General features: G+C 34.0%; 1 protein-coding gene and 1 long non-coding RNA gene across 2 annotated transcripts; one reads left to right on the forward strand and one right to left on the reverse strand.

Annotated features, from left to right (window-relative positions):
* Nucleotides 1–10,333: 10,333 nt before the first annotated feature.
* On the forward strand, nucleotides 10,334–13,723 carry LOC147063835 (uncharacterized). The gene is made up of 3 exons (XR_015071987.1): nucleotides 10,334–10,568; nucleotides 11,106–11,776; nucleotides 12,109–13,723. It is a non-coding gene; the product is annotated as an uncharacterized LOC147063835 (long non-coding RNA).
* On the reverse strand, nucleotides 11,906–21,204 carry LOC147063836 (N-acetylglucosamine-6-phosphate deacetylase). The gene is made up of 6 exons (XM_085958827.1): nucleotides 20,880–21,204; nucleotides 19,493–19,767; nucleotides 17,661–17,879; nucleotides 15,662–15,806; nucleotides 14,757–14,933; nucleotides 11,906–13,909 (listed from the first exon to the last, which is right to left on the reverse strand). Exons 1-6 carry the CDS (start codon nucleotides 21,079–21,081, stop codon nucleotides 13,713–13,715), a joined length of 1,215 nt encoding a protein of 404 aa, XP_085814953.1. The 5' UTR covers nucleotides 21,082–21,204; the 3' UTR covers nucleotides 11,906–13,712.
* Between the last annotated feature and the right edge of the window lie 934 nt (nucleotides 21,205–22,138).

Raw genomic sequence — 22,138 nt, forward strand, 5'->3', positions numbered from 1 at the left:
ACTTAGTTTCTAGACATGATAATGGGTAGAATCACCCCCTTCGAAATGAGTTTGAAAAAAAAAAAGAATTTTCTATAGTCTTTGAGTGACAATGTTAATTCCAAGATTAATAAATGCAAATTAAGTGATTAGCTTACTCAAAAGTAAAAGTATGTTGAAAAAAAGAAAGAAAATGGTAGCAATATTAACAAGCACAATTAAGTAGAATCTCAGCTTTTAAGAAAGAAAAAATAATGTAAAGTAGTTTGTCAAAATCATTTAAATTGTATTGTACAATTTTAACAAAAAGTGAAATTTAAAAGTAATGTGCAATAAAATAAGTTATATTTAGATTGAATGAAAAGATTAATAGTAATTTAAGAAATATTATGCAGATTTGGCAATATCTTTAATATGAAATTTCCCTATTGGTTTGAGATTTTTATCTCCAAGCAAGTAGATTAAAGGCGAAATTTTCTTTAAAACAACATTTTCCACGAATCTCGGCGCCAATTTACTAGAAAAACAATTAGCTGCCGATGATTGCACAAAGTTCTTCCGGTATACAGTATCTCCTTCTCTGTATTGGATTGATTTCCTCCTGAGATTATAACGTTTGGCGTTTCTAAAGAAATTAGTAAATAATTCTTCCTGTACTATATCAAAAATAAATGGGAGTTCGAGTAATTTGTTAGTAAATTTATCTTGCTCGACCATGTTTGGTTGACCAGAAGTTGCATGAGTTGGTACATGGTGAGGAAAATGAAAGCGACCATCAAGAATGATGTCTCTTCCATGTAACAAAAAATAAGGGGAAAACTTAGTGGCAATATTTACTGTAGAATTCAGCGCTGTTTGTACATGAATCACATTTTCTGACCAAAGACGCTGATTCTTACCAACTAAGATGGCTAGAGAGGTATTTATGGTCTGATTATAGCGTTCCACTGTATTACTCTGTGGAGAGTAGAAGGCATTTAAGAACAATTTTGGAACGTTATATTTAGCTAAAAAAACTTTAAATTCTTTAGAGATGAACTGCTTACCATTATCAGCTAAAATACAAAAAGGTACGCCGTGCTTCAAAAAAATTTCAGACTCCATAAATTGAATGATAGGTTTTGAGGTTGCCTTTTTCAAAGCCTTTAACCAAACGTACTTTGAAAATACATCAACCACGGAAAGAATAAACATAGCTCCATCCATAGCTTTGGGGAAAGGTCCAATTAGATCAATCGACAGCGTTTGTAGCGGTCGATCTACTATTTTAGGATTTGTCATCAAACCTGAAGGTGGTTTGGTGCAATGTTTAAATTTCTTACAAATGCTACATTTACTAATGAAGTTAGTTACATCTTTAAAAATTCCGGGCCAATAATAGTATAAAGCAATCCTTTTAAACGTCTTATAGATACCTAGATGAGCTAAATTAACATCACAATGAAATTTATTAATTAAATCTATCCTGTCAGGAAACTTAACACATTCCTTCCAGTTTTCATCGCTAAGTGGAAGATCACCTGCTTTAAATCTGAAAAGCTTATTGTTAAAAATTTTGAAACGAGGGAACTTAAGAGGATTCGTACCACATCCTTCGAAGTTAAAGCCATACCAATCGTGTTCAGATTTTTTGTTTAGTGCTGCGACTTCCGCCAGCTCTAATCGCGACAAGACGTCTGGTACGGTGTTTAACCTACCCGGTCGGTGTTTGATGTCAAAATCAAGCTGTAAAAGTTTAGTAGCCCAGCGCGCTAGCCTACCTGACGGATTATCTAAGCTTTTAAACTTGAGTGATCTGTGTAGATAGTAAAATGGCACCCATCAATATACTGCCTGAAATGGTGTACTGATTCTATAATAGATAATAACTCTCGTTCGGTTACTGTATAGTTACGTTGAGATTTTGAAAGGGTTCTAGAGAAATAAGCAATCGGATGCTCGCCATCCTCAAAGTTTTGAGTCAGGACTGATCCAATACCGTATGCACTTGCGTCACAATGTAGAGAAAATTCCAATCCAAAATCTGGGCAAGACAAAACAGGTGCTGTAATTAGAGCCTGTTTCAGAGCCTCAAATGCTATTTGAGCCTCCGATGACCATTGAAAATTTGAGATGCCTTTCTTTTGTCCTGTTAAACGGGATAAAGGGGCAGATATAGAAGAAAAGTTATTAATAAAACGTCTATAATAAGAGCATAAGCCTATAAATGATTTAATGTCCTTTGAAGATTTTGGAATTGGAAAATTCTTTACGCTCTCCAGCTTCACTGGATCACACTGCAGACCGCGCTCATTTACTACATAACCTAAAAATTTCAATTCAGATCTGCAAAATTCAGATTTTTTAAAGTTAATTGTCAATCCTGATGAGATAAATTTTTGAAGGACCCTTTCTAATAAAATTAAATGATTATCAAAATTTTCCGAAACTATTAAGATGTCATCTAAATAACAAAATACTCTTGACTCAAAATCCGGTCCAAAAAGACTATCTGAAAGACGCTGCATGACGTTACTACTGTTTCTGAGACCAAAAGCTAAAACATTGAATTCAAAAAGTCCCCGTCTGGGCACAACAAAAGCAGTCTTTTCACAAGACTCTGGTGACAAAGGTAATTGCCAGAAAGCTTTAGAGAGATCTATTGAAGAAATAAACTTCGCATCCCTAAGATGATCCAGAATCTGCGAAATGTACGGTAGAGGATAATTATCTGATTTTGTGACGCTGTTAAGTTTTCTGGAATCGAGACAAAGTCGTCCTGTTCCATCTTTTTTTGGTACAATTAAAATAGGATTTGACCAAGCAGAAATTGATGGCTTGACTACACCTAAGGCTAGCATTTCATCAAGCTCTTTTTCAACTAGCTGCTGCTTGACTGGTGACAAAGGGTAATAACGCTGTTTAATAGGTGGGCCAGTTGTTTCAATCTTATGTGAAACCAGATGAGTTCTACCGAGTCCGACCTTTTCAAAAGATATTGCATAAAATTTTTCCTTTAAATTTTCTAATTTAGTATGCTGAGTGTCGGTTAAAACAATTTTATTTAATGTGCAAACAGAGGAAACAGTATGTTTGTTATCCTGCTGTTGCAGTGATGAGAAAACATGAGGTGCAATACTGAAAATTTTCCAAAAATCTATACCTAGTATGAGCTCTGGATGAATGTTATTTACTACTACTAAAGATAAATTAAAAGTTATATTATTAAAGGTGACAGGTACCCGCAACTCTCCTTTTGCGAGTTGGGATCTACCATCGACTGTTTTAATATACATACCAGAAGGTAATAATTTATAGCCTATTTTTAATAATTTTTCCGATTCTTTCTTACTAATGCAACTAACGGAGGCTCCCGTGTCTAATAAACCTATCAACTTAACATTATTTACAAATATGTCTGCAAAAGGCCTTGGATCGTCATGATCACAAGGTAACATAGGGGCTAAATAAGAAAATTTATAAAAATCGGCTACCACTTTCAGCCACGATTTCCATTCGGCTTTTTGTTCGGTTACGGTTGGGCGGCTTCCGAATGTTTGTGCTCGTTTTTTTGAGCTTCCGTGACCGTAGCTGTCGAACAATTCGGGCACTTCGCTGTGATTGTCTTGCTTTTACGACAACGAAAACATAAAAGATGAGTAATAGTCCTGCAACTAGAATAGTGATGCCCTGTCTTTTGGCATTTCAAACAAATAATATTTGCTGCTTGAGTGGCGATCGGTTTGCTGATATACCTATTAGAATAAGTTTTATTTGCTGTAGATGAGGGAATGCAGCTCTGTTGAACAGCCGCCACATTGCCTCTATGAAGTTTGGTTCTCGTATCCGCCTGCGCTGTAGTAGTTCCGGTGATACGATCCACGTTTTTACAGCAAGCCGATAGTTCTGTAAACGACTTCACTTCCCGAGCTATGACTACCGCCTGGTATTTAGGCAGTAGGCCTTTCTGTATAAAAATTAATACCTCTTCGTCTGTGTACCTGGTTCCTAAGCGATTGGCAATTTCCTGCATGCTAATAATGAAACTCGTAACTTTCTCATCGTTACGCTGCTTGCGAGTTTGAATTTTGTTTGCCAAGTCAGTGAGAATTGCCACATCCTCAAACTGTAAATATAAAGCCGCACGCAATTGCTGCCAGTTTTTAAATTGACCTTTCGTCATGCGAAACCATGTCAAAGCCTCTCCCTTCAATAAGTCAGGAAAGCACGCTAACAACATGCTGTTAGGAGTGTTGCGACTCTCTAACAGCTCATCTATCCGCAGCACGAATTTGTGTACGGAAGATTCCCCATCGAATGAAACGTTATACGATTTGAGATAAGACTGGTGGAAATTGTGTGAGCACGCCTTTTGCTGAAATTCTGGATTGTCCTCTTGCGAGATATCTGAAACGATCTCCATGCTCTTCTGTAGCTCCTCTCTAGCTGCAATAGAATCATTCCACGTTTGCGCCTGATCTTGCATCAGCGACAGTTTATCCGCTGGTTCCAGACCTCTCGCAATCAGAGCTGGCCTGAGAGTGCTAGTCTTCCATGACTCCGCCATGCTGATTGGAAGCTGTGCAACAGTATCCTCCATTGTTTAAGAATAAACTTTACTTGAACACAATAAAACCGCTAGACAGGGAAACTACACACGAATGTGAGAACACGGGCGAAGACCACAACGAAAGTAATTGAAAACAACGAAAAATAACTCACAATAACGAAAATGATTCACAACAATGAAAATAATTCACCACAATGAAAATAATTCACACCAATGAAAATAATTCACCACAATGAAAATAATTCACACCAATGAAAATAATTCACCACAATGAAAATAATTCACAACAATGAAAATAATTCACACCAACAAAGATGATTCACACCAAAAATAAATGACAACCCCTGTCAAATGGGAATACAATCGCCGAACTAAACTTAATATTGTAATAAGTAAATCTGAAAGAGTTAAATAAAAGCAAATATAGCTTGAAATGTAATCTATTGCGAAAAAAAAAATAACAAGCTGTAAACAAAATAAAAAACTAAGTTTCCAAAAAAAACTATAAATCTGTAAAGCAATTGATGAACCTTCGACGCGTTTCTTGAAGATTGACACACTAAAAGTTAATTACTGCTGACCTATCAATAACAATGACATATGAACAATCAAATTTAAAAGAGACACTTAGCTTTTGCAAAAATCCTCTGCGATGTATTGAAGGTGGGCGAAATATGGTGATATCCGTCCTTTCTAAGTCAAGAAGAATGATGGAAATGATGTAACTTATTTGTGTAGAATCAAATTTAAAAGAGACACTTAGCTTTTGCAAAAATCCTCTGCGATGTATTGAAGGTGGGCGAAATATGGTGATATCCGTCCTTTCTAAGTCAAGAAGAATGATGGAAATGATGTAACTTATTTGTGTAGCCCTCTTCGAGGTTTAATTTATCTGAAAACATATCTAGGTTATTTCTTTTCTAAATTGACTAAAATTAAAAGATGTGTTCGAGTAATAATGTTGTAGCATTATATAGCTTCCCATCTGAGAAATAAACTATAAGCAAAATAAAAAAATTAAATAAAATGCTTGTATTTTAAATGATAATTAATAAGAATGCAGAGAAAAGAGAGAAAATAAAAATAACTATCGTGAGAATCATTGTAAGCAGATTATAGTTGTTTGAAAAAAGTAGGTATAACCACTGCATAATATAATTATATTTTTGTAATAGTAATGAGAATGCTTGAAACTTTATACTGAGAAGTATCTATTGAACAGTAGGTAAATATAACCATTAGCTTATTTTAAGTTACTAAAGTTTACAAAAAACAATTTAAAATCTACTAGGAATAATACAAAGATTTATGTATATACACTAGGTAGGTAAAATTAATGTATTTTAAATGTAAAGACATTTGCTTAAAAGAATATTAATAAAGCATTTACAAGAACTGGGTTTTGTGAAAACCGATAACATCCATTAGGATCGGATATGGTCAAAAGAAAAACGGAATGCCTAAATAGGGGTAATTAAAAAAGGTCTAAGTAAACAATATAATGAAATATCAGATACCTAGAACTAAGTGGTTCAAAACAATAAAAATGCAGCCAATTTCTCCAACTGCAATAAAAACAATACAAAACCAGAATGCTAAGAAATACCCGTAATAAAATCGAGGGTTTTAAACCTTGAGTTAATGTGTTTCTGTGCAAAATAAACTGCATTTAAATAAAAACACATCCGTTTCAAATATTTAGAGAAAGCAATAACAGTTGTAAAAGTCCCAAAACTAAATTGGGGTGCAATTAAGAGGGTCTAGAGCTAAATATGACAATAGGCTAATAAAAATAAACCCACTACCTAGAAATGGTAAAGATTTTAAACAATAACAAATAAATGCGGTGAATTCAAAGAATTTTTCTCCGAAGTGCCGTAAATATAATTGGAAAGCAGATAAATAATATTATTTAAGTGAGAGATACAAAAACTAAGCAATTGTTAAGTGTGGAAAAAAAACCAAGGGTAAAATACATAATGACGGTTTCAAATTACTCTGAAATGCATAAAGTAGGTAACGACCTTGTTTACTATATTTCTATAATTCTATTTTGTCCCTGTCTAACTACTTGCAACAAAATGTTAAGAAGGTTTTATACCTGAAATGGGTTTTTGGAAGTAATAGGAATATACCTACATGAATGTTTTCATAACTACACATTTTGACAAAAATGACGGTTATTAAATTTTAACATTGCCTTAACAACAAAAACTTTATGAAAAAATAGAATGAGATCTACGGAAATAATTTACGCGGGAAAATAAATTCATATACCTACCTACGTAGTTTATCTAAAAAATTACAGTCGAAATAAATAAGAGCAAAAATAATCAAATTTACCTAGCACAAAATGAATTAACAATCCGCCAGACAAATAGAATAATTAACTAACAATAATATTATATTAATTAAAGTTTGCGATAATAATAATTCCTAATATAATTAAATGTAGAAAAATCTACCACTAAATTGAAACTTACTAAAAAGCAAATTAGAAACATTTGTAACAAATTGGATATTTAAAAAAAATATTAATACCTACTGATCATGCCCTATAATATAATATCAGCAAGAAAAGATAATAGACGATGAAATTAATTCTGTTTATAACCTCATCTAATATTTAATTGAGAAAAGACTAGGTCTAGTAGATATTCTTATCTGCAAATCACTAAACAATACCCTCACCGAGGCTAGAATTGATTAAAATTTTAATAACTAAGTTTTAATTGAAACTTTTAAATATTAAACTTATTGAAACAGAAGATTTATCTGATTTAATATGACACTCAATAATATAAAACAATCACTGATTTAAAATAATAACTAATAACCAGAAAAATAACCACCAAGCAGATTTTGCAATGAACAATGCCGCAAGCTATCTACAAACCATACCTTTTTATGAAAAATAATTACTGAAGAGAATATAAAGTTCAAACATAAGATTAAAATAATAGTTCAAAAACTTACCAAAAATCAAACCACTTGTAGACACTAAGCAAATGGAAGCTAGTATAGAAAATATATTATAGAGTAGGTATAGATAGTATAACACAATTAAGTTCTGATATGTTGACACTTCGAAAGGTAAGACTGAAATGAAAGATGCGAACTGCCCCGTACCTAATATACAGTAAAAATGCAGTGCCATGTGGAGAAACTAAAAATCTGCGTTCGAAGCATCTACGGCCTCAACAAACAAAACTATATGAATTTCGCTAAATTATTGATATCCTCTATCAATATTTAATTGGATGTTAGAAAATAAACGAACAATGTAATTAATATAAATAATCAAGCGAAGATAATACAATCCACTAACTTTAACATAACATGAGTTAAGTATTTTTGGCTAAGAAAAAATATATAAACCTAGCATTATTTATAGAATACAAACTAATGCATCTATAAAATAGTTTCTAACCAAAATTTGAGAAAACACAGAACCAAAAACTATGTTTAGATAGGATTTGCGGTCAAGCATTTCATTTTTCAACGGACATTCATGACATTCATAATTCTAACAATTCACTATGAAAAAATACTATAACAGATTTAATAACTAGAGTCAAATGCCGTCGGACATGAAAATTTTCTGACTAACAAACCTAACAATATAGATTATAAGTATCCTTCTAAACTACAATATTCCCAACAAAATTATATATACACTGATTCAAAAACTAATATGATGATCAAATGTAATAATGCATTAGTAAAAAAAATACAACATAGAAAATATCTAAGCGAAAAAATTAGCACTGCTGAAATAAATATACAAAAATATAGATTACAAAAAACCCTAACATAGTAATTAAAATATCTATCTCCGCAAGCCAAAGATCACGTATCATCCGTTTTATAAGAATAAAAGAAATAATTTAAGAGAATAAAACAATTGACAAAGCCTCAATTAAATTAAATACCAGTTCCACTGAAAAATCACACACAATTGACAATCGATGTTAAAATAGTTCAACAATCGGTCCTAGGTTGTAGCGCCAATTGTAATATTAGCTATAAAATTGATAATAAATATTGAATAAAATAGAGGAGAGAATGTGTGAATAAAAATATAAATTGTAGAAATTGCAAGTTAAAGGTAGAGCATGATTAGATTTAAGCGTGAATAGTAAAATCGGATAATTGAATTATTCAGGGCCATGAGATCGCGCTGACAATTGTATGTGATTAACAGAGAACTAGCATCTGTAAAATATGTAAAAAAAAGCATTTAAATAGACTGAGAAAACTATGTATAAAAGAGACTTATAAGTGTGTGATAAAATTGAATTGATAAAAAGGGCGCCAAGTGCTGTCTAAGTGTGTACATAATTAAATACCATGTAAATAAAGAAAACACTAGATTTAGAGATAACAATAGTTGTTTATTATAGGCAAAAAAAACATTAAATTTATTTTGACAAGTATAACAATTGAAATTAAGGAGACTCGGTGATCTTTTTTATACGAAGACATGCTAATCTACAAAAAAACATTATAAATAAAAATAATAGGGTACTCATCTGCTCTGCATCCCTTCAAATTGTAGACACTGAATTTTAGAAATTAATGTTAATAAAAGTTCAATAAAATGAGAGAAAAACTGATTTTTATGTGGCCGGCGTCCATCCGGCCATGTACAAAAAGTAGGTTAAGTTGAAAGATCCATCCAGTTGAGAAGTCAGGGTAAAAGTGAACGAGATCGATAAAGGTGCAACCCTCCTTTCCGCCAAAGTACAAGTAGGTATCAGCTCCGGCCGCAGGGTGGGGGTTTGTGTGAAAGAGAATCGATCTTGCTTCCTCTTCTATCGGTGAGAATTTACCTACTCTCAAATTACGTATAGGTACGTATCCACAACGTGACAACGTGTCGGGTTGAACTGTTATTACATAATGTAAAATGAATGGCAAACTAATATGGATATTAGGGCGCTCACACGAGCGCTCGATTTGGATGACTGTTCAGTGGGTACATGCTTTTGCTACAAATTTACTTGGATTAAATTGCGATAAACGAGTGATGACTTATGAATAGCATTGATGCACATTAAGTGATGTTTAGGAAAAAGGAGTGCAGCGCACATGCATGGTATTAGAGAAGCTGCCGCTGGTTGTGACAAAGTATACACCTATTGATTGTATTATTAATGATAGGAGTTTTTTACAAACACTTCAGCTATTCATAATTTGTTAGTTATATTTTGATTGTGATCCTTGACTTAATAGGTAGGTGATAAAGTTTTTACCTACCTTATTGTATTAATTTGTTATATATATATATTTTTTTTTTCGACCATGTCCGATCCTAATAGGATCATATGGGCCTCCACAGAGTAGAGGTTGTATTAACAGATTTTGTTTTTTAAGAGAAATGGATGTCAGCCACTTGCTCAACCTATTAGGTCCATACCCTGACTCACACACAAATTTAAAAACAATATTTGTACTTGCCAGACCCAGGATTCGAACCTGGGACCCACGGCGTTATAGTCAAACGCTTAAGCCACGCGGCCACCGTGGGCATTTATTATATAAGTTATTGTATAAGCATTTTTTATATAAGTTAAAATTAATTGTATTCATTGTCAGTGTGTATTTACCTTTTGATGAGTGCATATAGTGCCTGAAGATGCCGAAAGGCGAAACCCTGGTCGCAAAAAAACTACTCAAATGGAATAGTACAAAACTTAAATCCATTAGAATTTATTATTGAATATTTATTCCAGTGATATATTTATATGAGTTTTCGTGTTGTGGAATTGAGGTTCATACCAAAGAAAACCATTATAATTATTTGTGTATAGTATTTTTTATTAAAATATATTTAGAATGCCTGAATTGAATTATGTATTACATAAACGTTACAATGATACAAAATGTTGTATAAAAATATAAACACTGGTTTATAAACATACTTACAAATTAATAGGCAGAATGTTTGTTTAGATTAAGAATAACATTCAAACCTATCTATCACCTATCACCACAGCACACAGCTGATAAAAGATAAGGCTGAATCAATACATACACAGTACAGATAAGAATTTCAAACAAAACCACTGATAACATGTATAAAGAAAAACTTGCCAAAATCACAAAGCATGAGTTATTTTTAATAACTAATAATATATTATAAAGGGAAAATTAGGACATTGGTACATTCCAAAGAAACATCTAGATACTGATAACTCTAACTTGAGGTGCGGCGGTTTAGACAACTAATAGCTTGCAGTACTCCAGCAATATTCACATTGCGACACTAGCGCCACCACTGTGCGATTGCACTTGATTAAGTTTTCGTAGTCTAGGATTTTGTTTTGAACAATTATAATAAAATTAATTTATCCATACTAATTATATTGTAAATAAATGCAACATTTTAATACCTACTCCTTCACCAAAGTACAAACCTTCATCAGTAATCATTGAACAGATTTAAAAAAATACATTATAAAACATGATTTTTTAAGTGAAACATTTTTACCTGCAGATAACCTGTGATGGGGAATTTGTTTCATGGCACCCAGAATAAAAATCCCCTAAAAATTAAATATACCTAATTTATTAGTATGTATATAAAAAAAGTGAGAAAGTGCAATTGATTCCGTAAAAGAATCATGTCAAAATACAGTTCTAAATTAAATAAACAAACGTGTAACTCCTCATCTACTATTTATAATCGTTTCCATTTTTGGCAACAGATTTAATGGCTGCAGTAGCTAATTGAGGATATTGACTCCAATCCGGAATCCAAAATGCTAGCTAAGAAGGCTTGTACATGGGATCACTTTTGAAGTCTATGAAACTTTCCTCCATTGTTAATGTCAGGTGTATACTGTCGAATCTTGCAAAAGGATTGATGACCCACTCGCACATTTGATGATGGAAAATATTAGTCGACCGCCCGTGGCGAGGGGTGGATGTAGGCAGTTAAGATCTGACATACCTAAATAGTGCATACTAAACTCTGTCAGTCATACTTATTTGTTTTCATTGAACCAAGACTACAAATTGCAGATGGTGCTGGTTCGTTTTTAAAAACCAATTGAACCCTGCCTAAGCCAAACCGAAATAGTTAAGGTATGCTATGGGCGATCGGTCAAAAATAGTTAAAATTTTTTCAGCCAGTTATCTGTTTTCATATTACAGATGGCGTTTGTTAGTTTTTTCAACCTCATTAAGCCCTGCCGAACCAAGAACTACTTTGCCAAAACTACTTTTAGATATTTTATAGATACAGTATAACCCCTATTTTAGGTTTTTTAAGGGACTGGAGAAAAAAACCTAATTGGAGGGAAAATGTAAAAGGGGGGTATTGAAAAAAAGAACATTTAAATTTTATGTTTCTAAAAAAATAACGTTTTATTAAAAAACAACATTCAATTAAAATTTTTATTGAAAAATCGATCGAATGTCACGACCCAATCATTGTCAAGTGCGCGTAAATCGCGGGAAAGAAAAATGTAAATGCGGGTATTAAATGTACTGAAATACATCGGGACTGAAAAAAATACACGCAATATCCGGGAAAACGTGAATTCCGGGCACGTAAAAACGAGGTTATACTGTAGACGAGTATTTTTTGACTATTTATGACTTGGTTGGCGCAGGGTTTAATTGAATTTTAAAAACTAACCAACACCATCTGCAATTGTAGTCTTATTTCAATGAAAACAAATATGTACGGTAGACAAAGTATAGTGTGCACTATTTATGTTTGATCTTAACAGTCTACCTCCACCCTTCACTACTGTGTACGAGTGATGACTCTCTTAAATAATGAGTTTACTACACAATGACGACCGTTTCACAGACTTCTTTCGCGGTACAGCTGGACCGTCTTGCGACACACGCACTGCGGCACGCAATTTGGCAGACACCGGTAAGTAAACAAATAATATTTCACAAAGACAATATAACTTGTAAGTATGTGGAGCCTAGTAGAGATGAAGATTGGATGGTTTACAGTGGTGACGAAAAATTGATAATGATTATGAAAATGGGAGTAAAACAAACAGTAACTTGTGTAGCATTTGCTTATTACATACTCATTTTTTTCAATTCAGTCTTTGATTATAATCAAATCTGGTAGATTTTTTTTTTAAAAGTCTTGTTATTTTAGTATAATAAACAATTTTTTAAATATTGTAAGGAATATATTTTTGAAAAGCTTGGATGTAAAAAAATATTGGTAAAATCAGTCATTGGTTTAATATCAATGTTACTTTACTCTGATTTTTAATTCAAGCTAGCCTTGATTTAAAAACAAAATCTTTAGAAGAATAATTATTAAAAGATTGTTTTCTCATTTTGCAATTGGCCTCTCAGGGACAAAGAAACATATCTCAATTTTTCACAATTTTGAGTTACATAATATGGTACACACTGGACATAAAATAACAATTATTGCATTACTAGTCACAAAGAGACTTATCAATAAAGTCAACAGATAAAAGTTAGTTTAATACAATATCTCCTGAAAATACTTGTCGGTGGAATGTAAATTTACTGGTGTTCAGGGTCTCCTGTTAAAGTAGACAAAAATGAGACACATACGTTTCTTTGACCCTTTCACTGTGAATAAACAGCATAATATAATGCTTGAAAATGTGACAATATTTCATGTCCATATTGTCAAAGTCAGTAATTTGAACCACATGTGAATGGTCTATCAGGATATAATTAATTTGGTAAAATAAAACAATAATATTCGATACCCTGTCAGAAAAGTATTGCTAATTTTAAGATGTAACTATTTCATTTTTGGTCATCAAATGTTTGAATAATTCAGAACATACATAGAATGAAGTTACAATATCGGTTATTGTAACTGTCAACAAGTACGATGTATTAATTGAACTGATGTGTATGTGGCGGAACAGTATTATAATGGATTGAATTAACAAAAACTTTCTAAGCCATTATAAATTCGAAATTGGGCAACACAGGAGATTTTTACTGCATTTCCAACAAAACTGATATTTGCATATTGTGTCAAGCAATATGTAGAAAAGTTGGAAGCACTCAAATGTCTAGCTACCTAAGTCTACTTATTATAATATTCTACAATCGACCGCCAAAGATCAAATAGTCACTTTACAGTATAATATAGTATAGTTATGGAAGTTTAGATATGACTATTTTAATAACCTTTATAATAAGATTTTAATTGAGATCATGACATATGCTTAAATTGAGCAGATTTATAGACGCACTCTCCAGCAATCCATGTAGACAGCACAGTCAAATCCTGTTTGAGAAATATGAAATCTGCGTCAGCACCGAATGCTAGGGTACCCTTTTTCATTTCTATTCCAATGGTTTTAGCTGGATGCAAGGAGGCGGCTTCCAAAGCATACTCTGTTGAACAATCTGTAAAGTAAGAAATGTAGACTACATATTATTATTATATTCAATTTTAATTTCGAGTTTTTCAATAAGATGTTTGAAAATCACAAGGCATCGAAAAAAAAATGAGCGGAGAAGGAATACAAATGAATATACAGTCGAACTTGGTTATTACGAGGAAGATGGGACCGACTGAATTTGCTCGTTATAAGCATTACTCGTTATATCATTATATAACATTTTTCATGGCACATTCTATTTAACCATAGAACATTAAAAATCTGAAAACCATCGTAAAAATCCCCGAAACAAGCATGGCATTCATAAACGACAAAAGAAGTTGTTTATTGTAATGAAGTGCTGAGCCGCCGGCGCTGGTAGGTACCTACTGACTTTACAAAGCTTGGATTTTCTACATGCTATTTCAAAAATATGCGTGGATACTTTTTCAATGCTGTCGGTGAAAACACCAATTAGGTACCTACACTTAACTAGTGTCATAAACGTAATCCGATCCCGGCGGCATCGGTCTAGTTAACTGCACAGTCGGGTTTTATTGCTTAGGGTCGAAAATGTTGTCTTTAAACGATATACACATTAACAGTTTTGCTCGGTATACCCGAGAAGTACCTCGTTATAAAAGTGAATAAATGTATAGAGAAAATCATAAAGTAAACTGTCAATGAATGTTTCCTCATTACATCCGCGATCGTAATAACCAAATTCGACTGTAAATTAAATTTTATTTTCGAGTTTTTCAATAAGACGTTTGAAAATCACAAGGCATTGAAAAAAAACATGAGAACTCAGAGAAGGAATACAAATGAATATATTTACGGGTGTTAGTGTTAGAATTATTTGGGTTCATTACCTGTAGATTCTCGAAAAACTCTGACGCAGTAATCGAGAGCCGCTGTACTTCCGCAAAGAGTGTTGGTTCCGGCGACATATGCCCTGCCCGATCTGACATCCACGCTCAGCTGACCGATGTGGTGATGACCTTCTGCCAAACCCAGAGCTGAGATTGCATCACTAACAAGCACTAACCCTAGAACAAAAAATATTGAATTCAGATATGGAGTGGATAATTTGTCAAGGAAACAAGACGAATAATAGATTAGAGATTTGTGAAACTACACACGTTTAATAGGGCTGTTTGTTAATAATATGAAAATGTTGTGTAACTTAATAATATTTACAATAAATTATTAGCTGTCATGCCATAGGATCATAGGAGCATGTCAGAGGATTTCCAAAGAGTATTAGGAAAATTTAATAGTTCCAGGCAATCTTTATTCACTGCACTCATGTACAGTCACAATGGTAGATCGGTGGCTGTTTTCTTCAGATATAAACATTTCATTTCCGCGTTCTTCCCTTATTGCAGATATTTTACACGGAGTTGGATATGATTTGAATCTTTTTATCAGTCTACTGAACGGCCAACCACCGATCGACATTTTGGATGTTAATAAAATTATAGACCCTTTATTGTAAAACACACATCTAATAATATTAATGTCATTGGAAAAGAAAAGAGTCTAATTGAGTTATTTTGTGAAAGGTAGGTTAAAAATAAAATTTGACAATATGGAGCTGTTTGAGTTTTGAATATAAGTCAACTACATTCATCCATACGCGGATATACACATTCCAAGATTAGGGTGCCGTGGAAAAATGTTTGTACATTTAGGGCACTGTGAAAAAAAGATGATATTTCAACATTAGAACAGATTGTAAATATTACAATATAATAAGCTGACGGAAAAAGGGTACCTTCTGGGTGTGTTCTGTGAGCTATGCGCAGCGCTGCCGGGTGGGTGTGAGCTCCATCGGAAATGATTCCAAAATAAACCTGTCGATTGGGAGGGATGCAACTGGACGCCAGCAATCCCACCAGGCCAGGATCACGGTGATGGAACTAAAATAAGTTGCATATTGAAATAATAGTAATTAATAGATAGAATTGAAACAAATAAATAAGTGTTAATTTTCTGTTCTAAATAAAGGTACCTATTATGTAGGATGTTTATCGCAATAATATAATTGATATTATAAAATGAAAACTATCGACTGTGTGAACTAGCTGGAAATATAATTTTAACTTTATGAGTGTTTTTACTATTCCATATAAATCGGGTTTAGTGACATGCGAGTCTCATCTTTAGCATCTTCTATGAATATCTACCATGGTATGGCCGCACGGCTTAAGCGTTGGACTATTGCAGGGGGGGGCAAACTTTTTGGATGGAGGGCCAAATTCAAGAATTCAAAATGAGCGGCGGGCCGCAAGTAAAATACCATTTTTAGATATACACTATTTATAATCACGAAAAATAAACATTACAAGAAAATTAATGAGAAGAATGAAACTGTTGTACATTTTTCTTAAATTCAGGTGTTAATTTTGTAGTTGATATTCTCAAAACTGCTTGTAAATGGGCATCGGAGATATTTGACCGTAAAGAATTTTTATTGAGGTCCATGATCGAAAATGTTAGTTCACATTATATAGGTTGATCCAAAAATAACGAACATTTTTCTTGCATAATCTTTAAGTTGGTCGAATTTGTCTGAATGAAGGGCATTGTAAAATTTGGAGATTTCTTCACGACGATGCAATTCTCTTAAATCAGTGTCACACTGCAGATCAATAATCTCAAGTTGTAGCTCTGTCGGTACACTATCAATATCTATCGAAAATGGATCGCGTACTATTGCTAAACTTGTCTCAATTTTACGAAAGTAACCAAATCTTTGTGAAAAATCGTCATTCAGAGCTTTAATAATTTTACCATATTCTTCAAATTTATATTCTGGTATATTCAGCAACTTCAAAGTTGGAAAGTGGTCCACGTTGTTATTCGATATTTGTCGAAGGAATAACTTGAGTTTTAATTGAAATCCATTCAAACTTTTTACCATATCGTGGGCATATAAATTTTGTTTCCTTGCAACGCGGAGTTAAAAGTATTTAAATATGTCACGATGTTCCACGTAGAAAATAGTGGTTACATAGTGTGAGACGAGATGCAAGGAAGACGTACTGAGATAATACATTTACGAAACAACAAATTCTTCAAATTTTAATCTATTGTCAGTATTTTTTAAAAAATTATAAAAAAGTTATTCGTAATCAGAAGTGCAATTAATGATGGCGGGCCGCGAAAAAATACCCGGCGGGCCACATGCGGCCCGCAGTTTGCCCTCCCCTGGACTATTGTGTCGTGGGTCTCGGGTTCGAATCCTGGGTCTGACAAGTACACATATTGTTTTTCAATTTGTGTATGAGTCAGAGTATGGACCTAATAGGTTGAGTAAGTGGCTGACATCCATTTCTCGTAAAAAAAAAATCTGTCAATACAAATTTCCACTCTGTGGAGGCCCATATGATCCTATTAGGATCGGACATGGTCAAAAGAAAGAAAGAATGTATACCAGACAGTGACGAAGGCAAGAATAATAATACATAGTGACATTGTTATCAATGTGTTGTAATATAATTGTTACTAAAACAGATTCGAATGGAAAAATACGAAACTCTCACCAAATAGTTGATAATATGGTTGGTTAATTGTTAGAAGTTCATATTTGTTGTCATTATTCTATAAACTTATATGGTTGATCTCGAATCAGTTAAGTCCTTAAGGTTGGAAAGCAGTGCCACTGGATCATGCTGGATCGAGAAAGTTCTCGGAGGAAGGCAAGACTCGCCGAAGATGATGATATGTAATAATATTATTAAATTAATTAATACAATAATGTTAAATCTCACCGGTAACATAGCGTTGAATAAATGTGTGATGAAAGTAGCGCCAGAGTTGACTGCCTTCTCTCCATCCACCAGATTGCCCATTGAATGTCCTAATGACACAGTGATTCCTCTATCGGTCAGTTGACGGATCACTTCATTAGCGTTGGGCAACTCTGGCGCCAGAGTAACAATACCTATGTTCTCTAGGCAGCCATACATCTTCTCCAGTGAATTGAAACCCTGTGAAACAGTGTATTTAGTTTGATATATTATGTATAGGCACTTGCGTCAGAAGATTCAGAGACTACTGTTTTTTTTTAATAAATGAATCAACACTCTTTAATTAGATTTTATACAGCAATATTTTTGACTATTGATTCTAATCCATTACAAATATATTTCCCTATTTTATAGTTTACTTTGAAATTCTTGATACATCAGAATAACTTTTACAAAATTACTATTAGAGTGTAAATTGGTCAGAAACATCAATTCACAAAATGAAGAAAGCATTTAGAACAAATGAAATTTGCATCGATCAGCTGAGCCCTATATTTTAGATACCTACATACCTACCTACAATGTTTATTTCATGACAATGCTGTCAGATGTAAATTAAATTAGAAAATAATTGGACATTGACAAAATAAATATTTACATGATTGTTACTTACATACTATTTTTATTAGTCATTCTCCTAACTATTAAAATTTTAATGGTCCAAGTTTCCACTAAGAGTACGATTCACAGAACAGATAATAAATATAATACCGATAGGCTATATTCAATACGTCGCATGTTGATGCCGTGTTTTGAATGTGTGAGTGTCCTACGAAAATGAAGCACGCATTATGCACGTGCAATAGTGTGTGTAATACACCAACATTAAATGAGCGTAAATGCATAAACCGAGAGCATTTTTCAGTATTCGACGTAAAACGTATTCTTGACATTATGCAAGACATGCAATCACACAAAAGGTACCTCTTTAATAGACCAGCGAGGTTGATCTAACGTATCACTTTATGTACTCAGGGAGTTAATTGTCACAAGAAAAGTTAACTGTCAAAAGTGCTATATTTTAACACCCCCTCTCTTGGCAGTGTGTACTTTATCTTTGTCAATTACATATTGGAAATTGAGATGCGACTATTTTGAAAAATAATCTATGTCACGGGTCACAGCCGACGTGTCAATTTATAGTTTCCCGCGAGCTGTCAAATATTGAGTGACGAGTGGTAACATATTTTTTTTAATCCATACTGCAGTGACATGACTAATAAAATTGTAGGTTATATTGATATGTTCAATTCTTGTTTGACGTTTCAATACAAAATTTCAGAATTCGGGTGGAAAAACCAAAGATACGCCAGCACGAACATACCAGAAATTGACTGAGGTCCGCAAATAGGAGACATATTTCACACAATATGCTTACCAATTAAAATTTTCCCTGTATTACAAATTTAGTTGTAGATAATCACCTTGTGTATGGAATTGCTTCCGTGTTAATTTGGACCAATAAAAATAACAGAAACGTGCTAAAGTGTTAACTGTTAAGAATAGCTGTGTGAAAAGCTAGGTCGGGCTGTGGTTGAACTGTGTAGAAACAGACACAGCATCCAGAGTCTATGGCGGTTAAGAGCACTTTCGACAGATGGCGGCGAGTGTAGATGTTTTTTAGACAAGCCGAAGATGAATAAATATCTTTTATATTCAAAATTAATTGATATATTTTTTCATTCATTTTTCAAATGTACTTGATTGAACAGCATTTTGTGTAGGCTCAAAAAAATTTAGGATGCCATACAATCAATGAGTTGTTCGAAATCATTCAAATTAGCAGTGCTTACCTTTTCTAGTTCTTTAATGCACTCTATAGGATGAGCACCCTTTTTCTCCTTATTGATGAACGGACCTTCAACGTGGACCCCGAGGATTGTCGCTCCATCGGGTCCACCCTGTCGTTTCTTTATTCGAGGCAGGACAGCATGATAGCTCTCGCAAGGTGAAGTCACCAGTGTTGGACAGAATGACGTGACTCCATGAGCTAAAAGCCCTTTTGCTACTTTATTTATGCCGCTTTCCACTGATGATTTGTCATATGAAAAGTCTATTCCAAAACCACCTGCAATCCATTGTAAATAACATTAACGAAAATATGAGGTTATTGTATAGAAAGGATCTAAAAATAGCTGTATTTTCATTCAGACCTGGTCTTCGGTTAACGATTGGGTATAATCAAACCCAGTGCATGACAAAAAAAACAATAGGTAAAGCGTCAATGACATTGACCTACTTTACAAGCTGCTAGTCGGCGAGTTTAATAGTGGGCGAGTCAGCTAGTGCGACACACAAAACTTTTCACTCGCTCAGAAGCCAAAAAGCTAGCGAGTTGAAACCGTCATTTTTGGTACTATTTGACAGGACGTATTGAGTAGTTCGTTTTTTTACCGGCAGGATCGCCACTACCGCTCCACTGCGCAGATGCAGATCGGCCCACACTTCAGAGAGTAGCGAGTAAAGTAACCAGGCTTCCAACTTTTCTCGGTAGATTGTTTACAATCTGTTTGTTAGCTAGTTCAATGATGATACTGGACGAGTTCACAAGCAGATTGTAAATTCGCCGGCTTGTAGCTTGTAAAGTAGCTCAATGTCATCGAGCCTTAAGTTTTACAAACATGATAGAATGAGATAAAAAAAGTTGGTTTATAATAATTGTAATTAAACATTTTGGTTTTTGTCTATGTCTAGTGGAAACCAGTGGCACACAAATTTTGAAAATAGCCGATATACTGGATTATTTGTTAGGTTGGGTTAGGTTAGGTTATCATTCTTGAATTCATGAATTTTGCCGAAATCCCGCCTGGCTTCCAGTAAACAGACTTTATATCAATATTTCATTATTATTGTAGCACAAAAAATGCTGCTGAAAATGAAAGCCAAAAATCGTACATATTGACTTCTGTTTATGATAATATAGGTAAAGAAAGAAAACATCCATTTAAACGTTAGGACTTTAGACAAGCATTTGTGGATTTTTCATAACAATACATTTTAAAATAAGATATTCTCGAATTAGATGTTTTGAAAATGGTGATCCGGTAGATAAGACGTGATAACAGTGTAACGTCATTGTGAAATTAATAATAAGATGTTGTTCTATTTAATAACATAGGTACTATTCAATATGTCGAAGACGTTTGTGGGTAAAAAGATATTAAAATGAAATAAACGAACCATTTATTTGAAGGTCGATGAACCCAGGGGCGATAATAGAACCTTTGCAGTCAATTTCCACTTGAGCCATCTTCTTCTCGACGTAAAATATCTTTTCGGGATCCACAATGACACCGTCGCGCACCCATAAGTCTTCTTTCGTGATGGCATGGTCCCTGAGGATTGTGCAGTTGGTAAATTTTAACAAAGGAGGAGGCGACATCTTCCCGGCAGACACTTCTTATGTTTTCGGTTGAACTGTCAAATCTTTTATTTGTTTCTCTTGTCCATTTTGAGATAACTTTCAACGACCCGTGACCGGCGTGACTTTAGACAACCGATTGTCAAAGTAGGTACCTACTACGTAGTTGTCAAAATACAACTTAAAAAAAACGCGGGATACACAAAAATGTCACGACTTAAATAAATGTGTGTATAGTGACGTCCCGTGGGGGTAGGCAGGTCATGCGTTGCATAGGAGTGGCACATTATAAAGAGCGGCGATTGGAGAAACGAATACAATAATATTACAACTTTTAAGAGCAGTGGCGGTTTTCCACGAAGCAAACGATGCAGTGACGTCCCCTAGGCTAAGGCCCGCCCTTAAACTGATTTAGAATGCCACCCATGGCCCCCACAAAGGGAGGGTCTAGGGTCTAGGAGGTCAGGGCTCTAGCCTGGGGGCCCGGGCTTAGGAGGATTGATTACTTTTAGAGGAGGATTACTTTTAGTGTGTTTCCCGACTAATAAAAAATACTATTTATCCAACATGGCGAAGGGTCACATGTAACTTTTTTATCACAAAAGAGGGTCGCGATCAGTGCTTCATAGTATGATGCTGCGTGCCGACAATTCAAGCTGATTTATTTAAGAATACCAATAATAGCCAAAAAATATACAGAATACCATTTATTTTACACGGAACCTTGAAGTTCCGCGGAATATCATTTGGGAAACACTACAGTGACCTTAACCTTAGCGATAGGTTGGGGGGCCCACCAAATATCGTGGCCTAGGGGCCCGCTTCAGGATGTCGGGGCCATGATGCCACCCCTTTTATTTTTTTTCAAATTGTCTGTAAATTCGGTAAGTGACAGGCGTAGAGGTAAATTTTATATTTAAGATGGTCACTAACACCAACATAATATTTGTTATCCGATAGAATTTGCTTGACATTGTATAATATGTGCAGTCAAGCTCCCTCATTGGCTGACTTCAAAATTGTTATTAATATAACAGTGTGGCCTAAAACAAAGCGCTTGAATATACCTACACGTTAT

This window comes from Rhyacophila brunnea, unplaced genomic scaffold (genome assembly GCF_057557595.1).
Source record: "Rhyacophila brunnea isolate RB1 unplaced genomic scaffold, BYU_Rbru_1.0 scaffold_8, whole genome shotgun sequence".
Lineage (NCBI taxonomy): Eukaryota > Metazoa > Arthropoda > Insecta > Trichoptera > Rhyacophilidae > Rhyacophila > Rhyacophila brunnea.

Coding starts and splice junctions, on each gene's coding strand:
- LOC147063836 (XM_085958827.1), bottom strand. CDS start 21,081: ATGTCGCCTCCTCCTTTGTTAAAATTTACCAACTGCACAATCCTCAGG. Junction 19,768..20,879: donor CATCGACCTTCAAATAAATG/GTTCGTTTATTT, acceptor AATGGATTGCAG/GTGGTTTTGGAATAGACTTT. Junction 14,934..15,661: donor TCACAGAACACACCCAGAAG/GTACCCTTTTTC, acceptor TTTTTGTTCTAG/GGTTAGTGCTTGTTAGTGAT.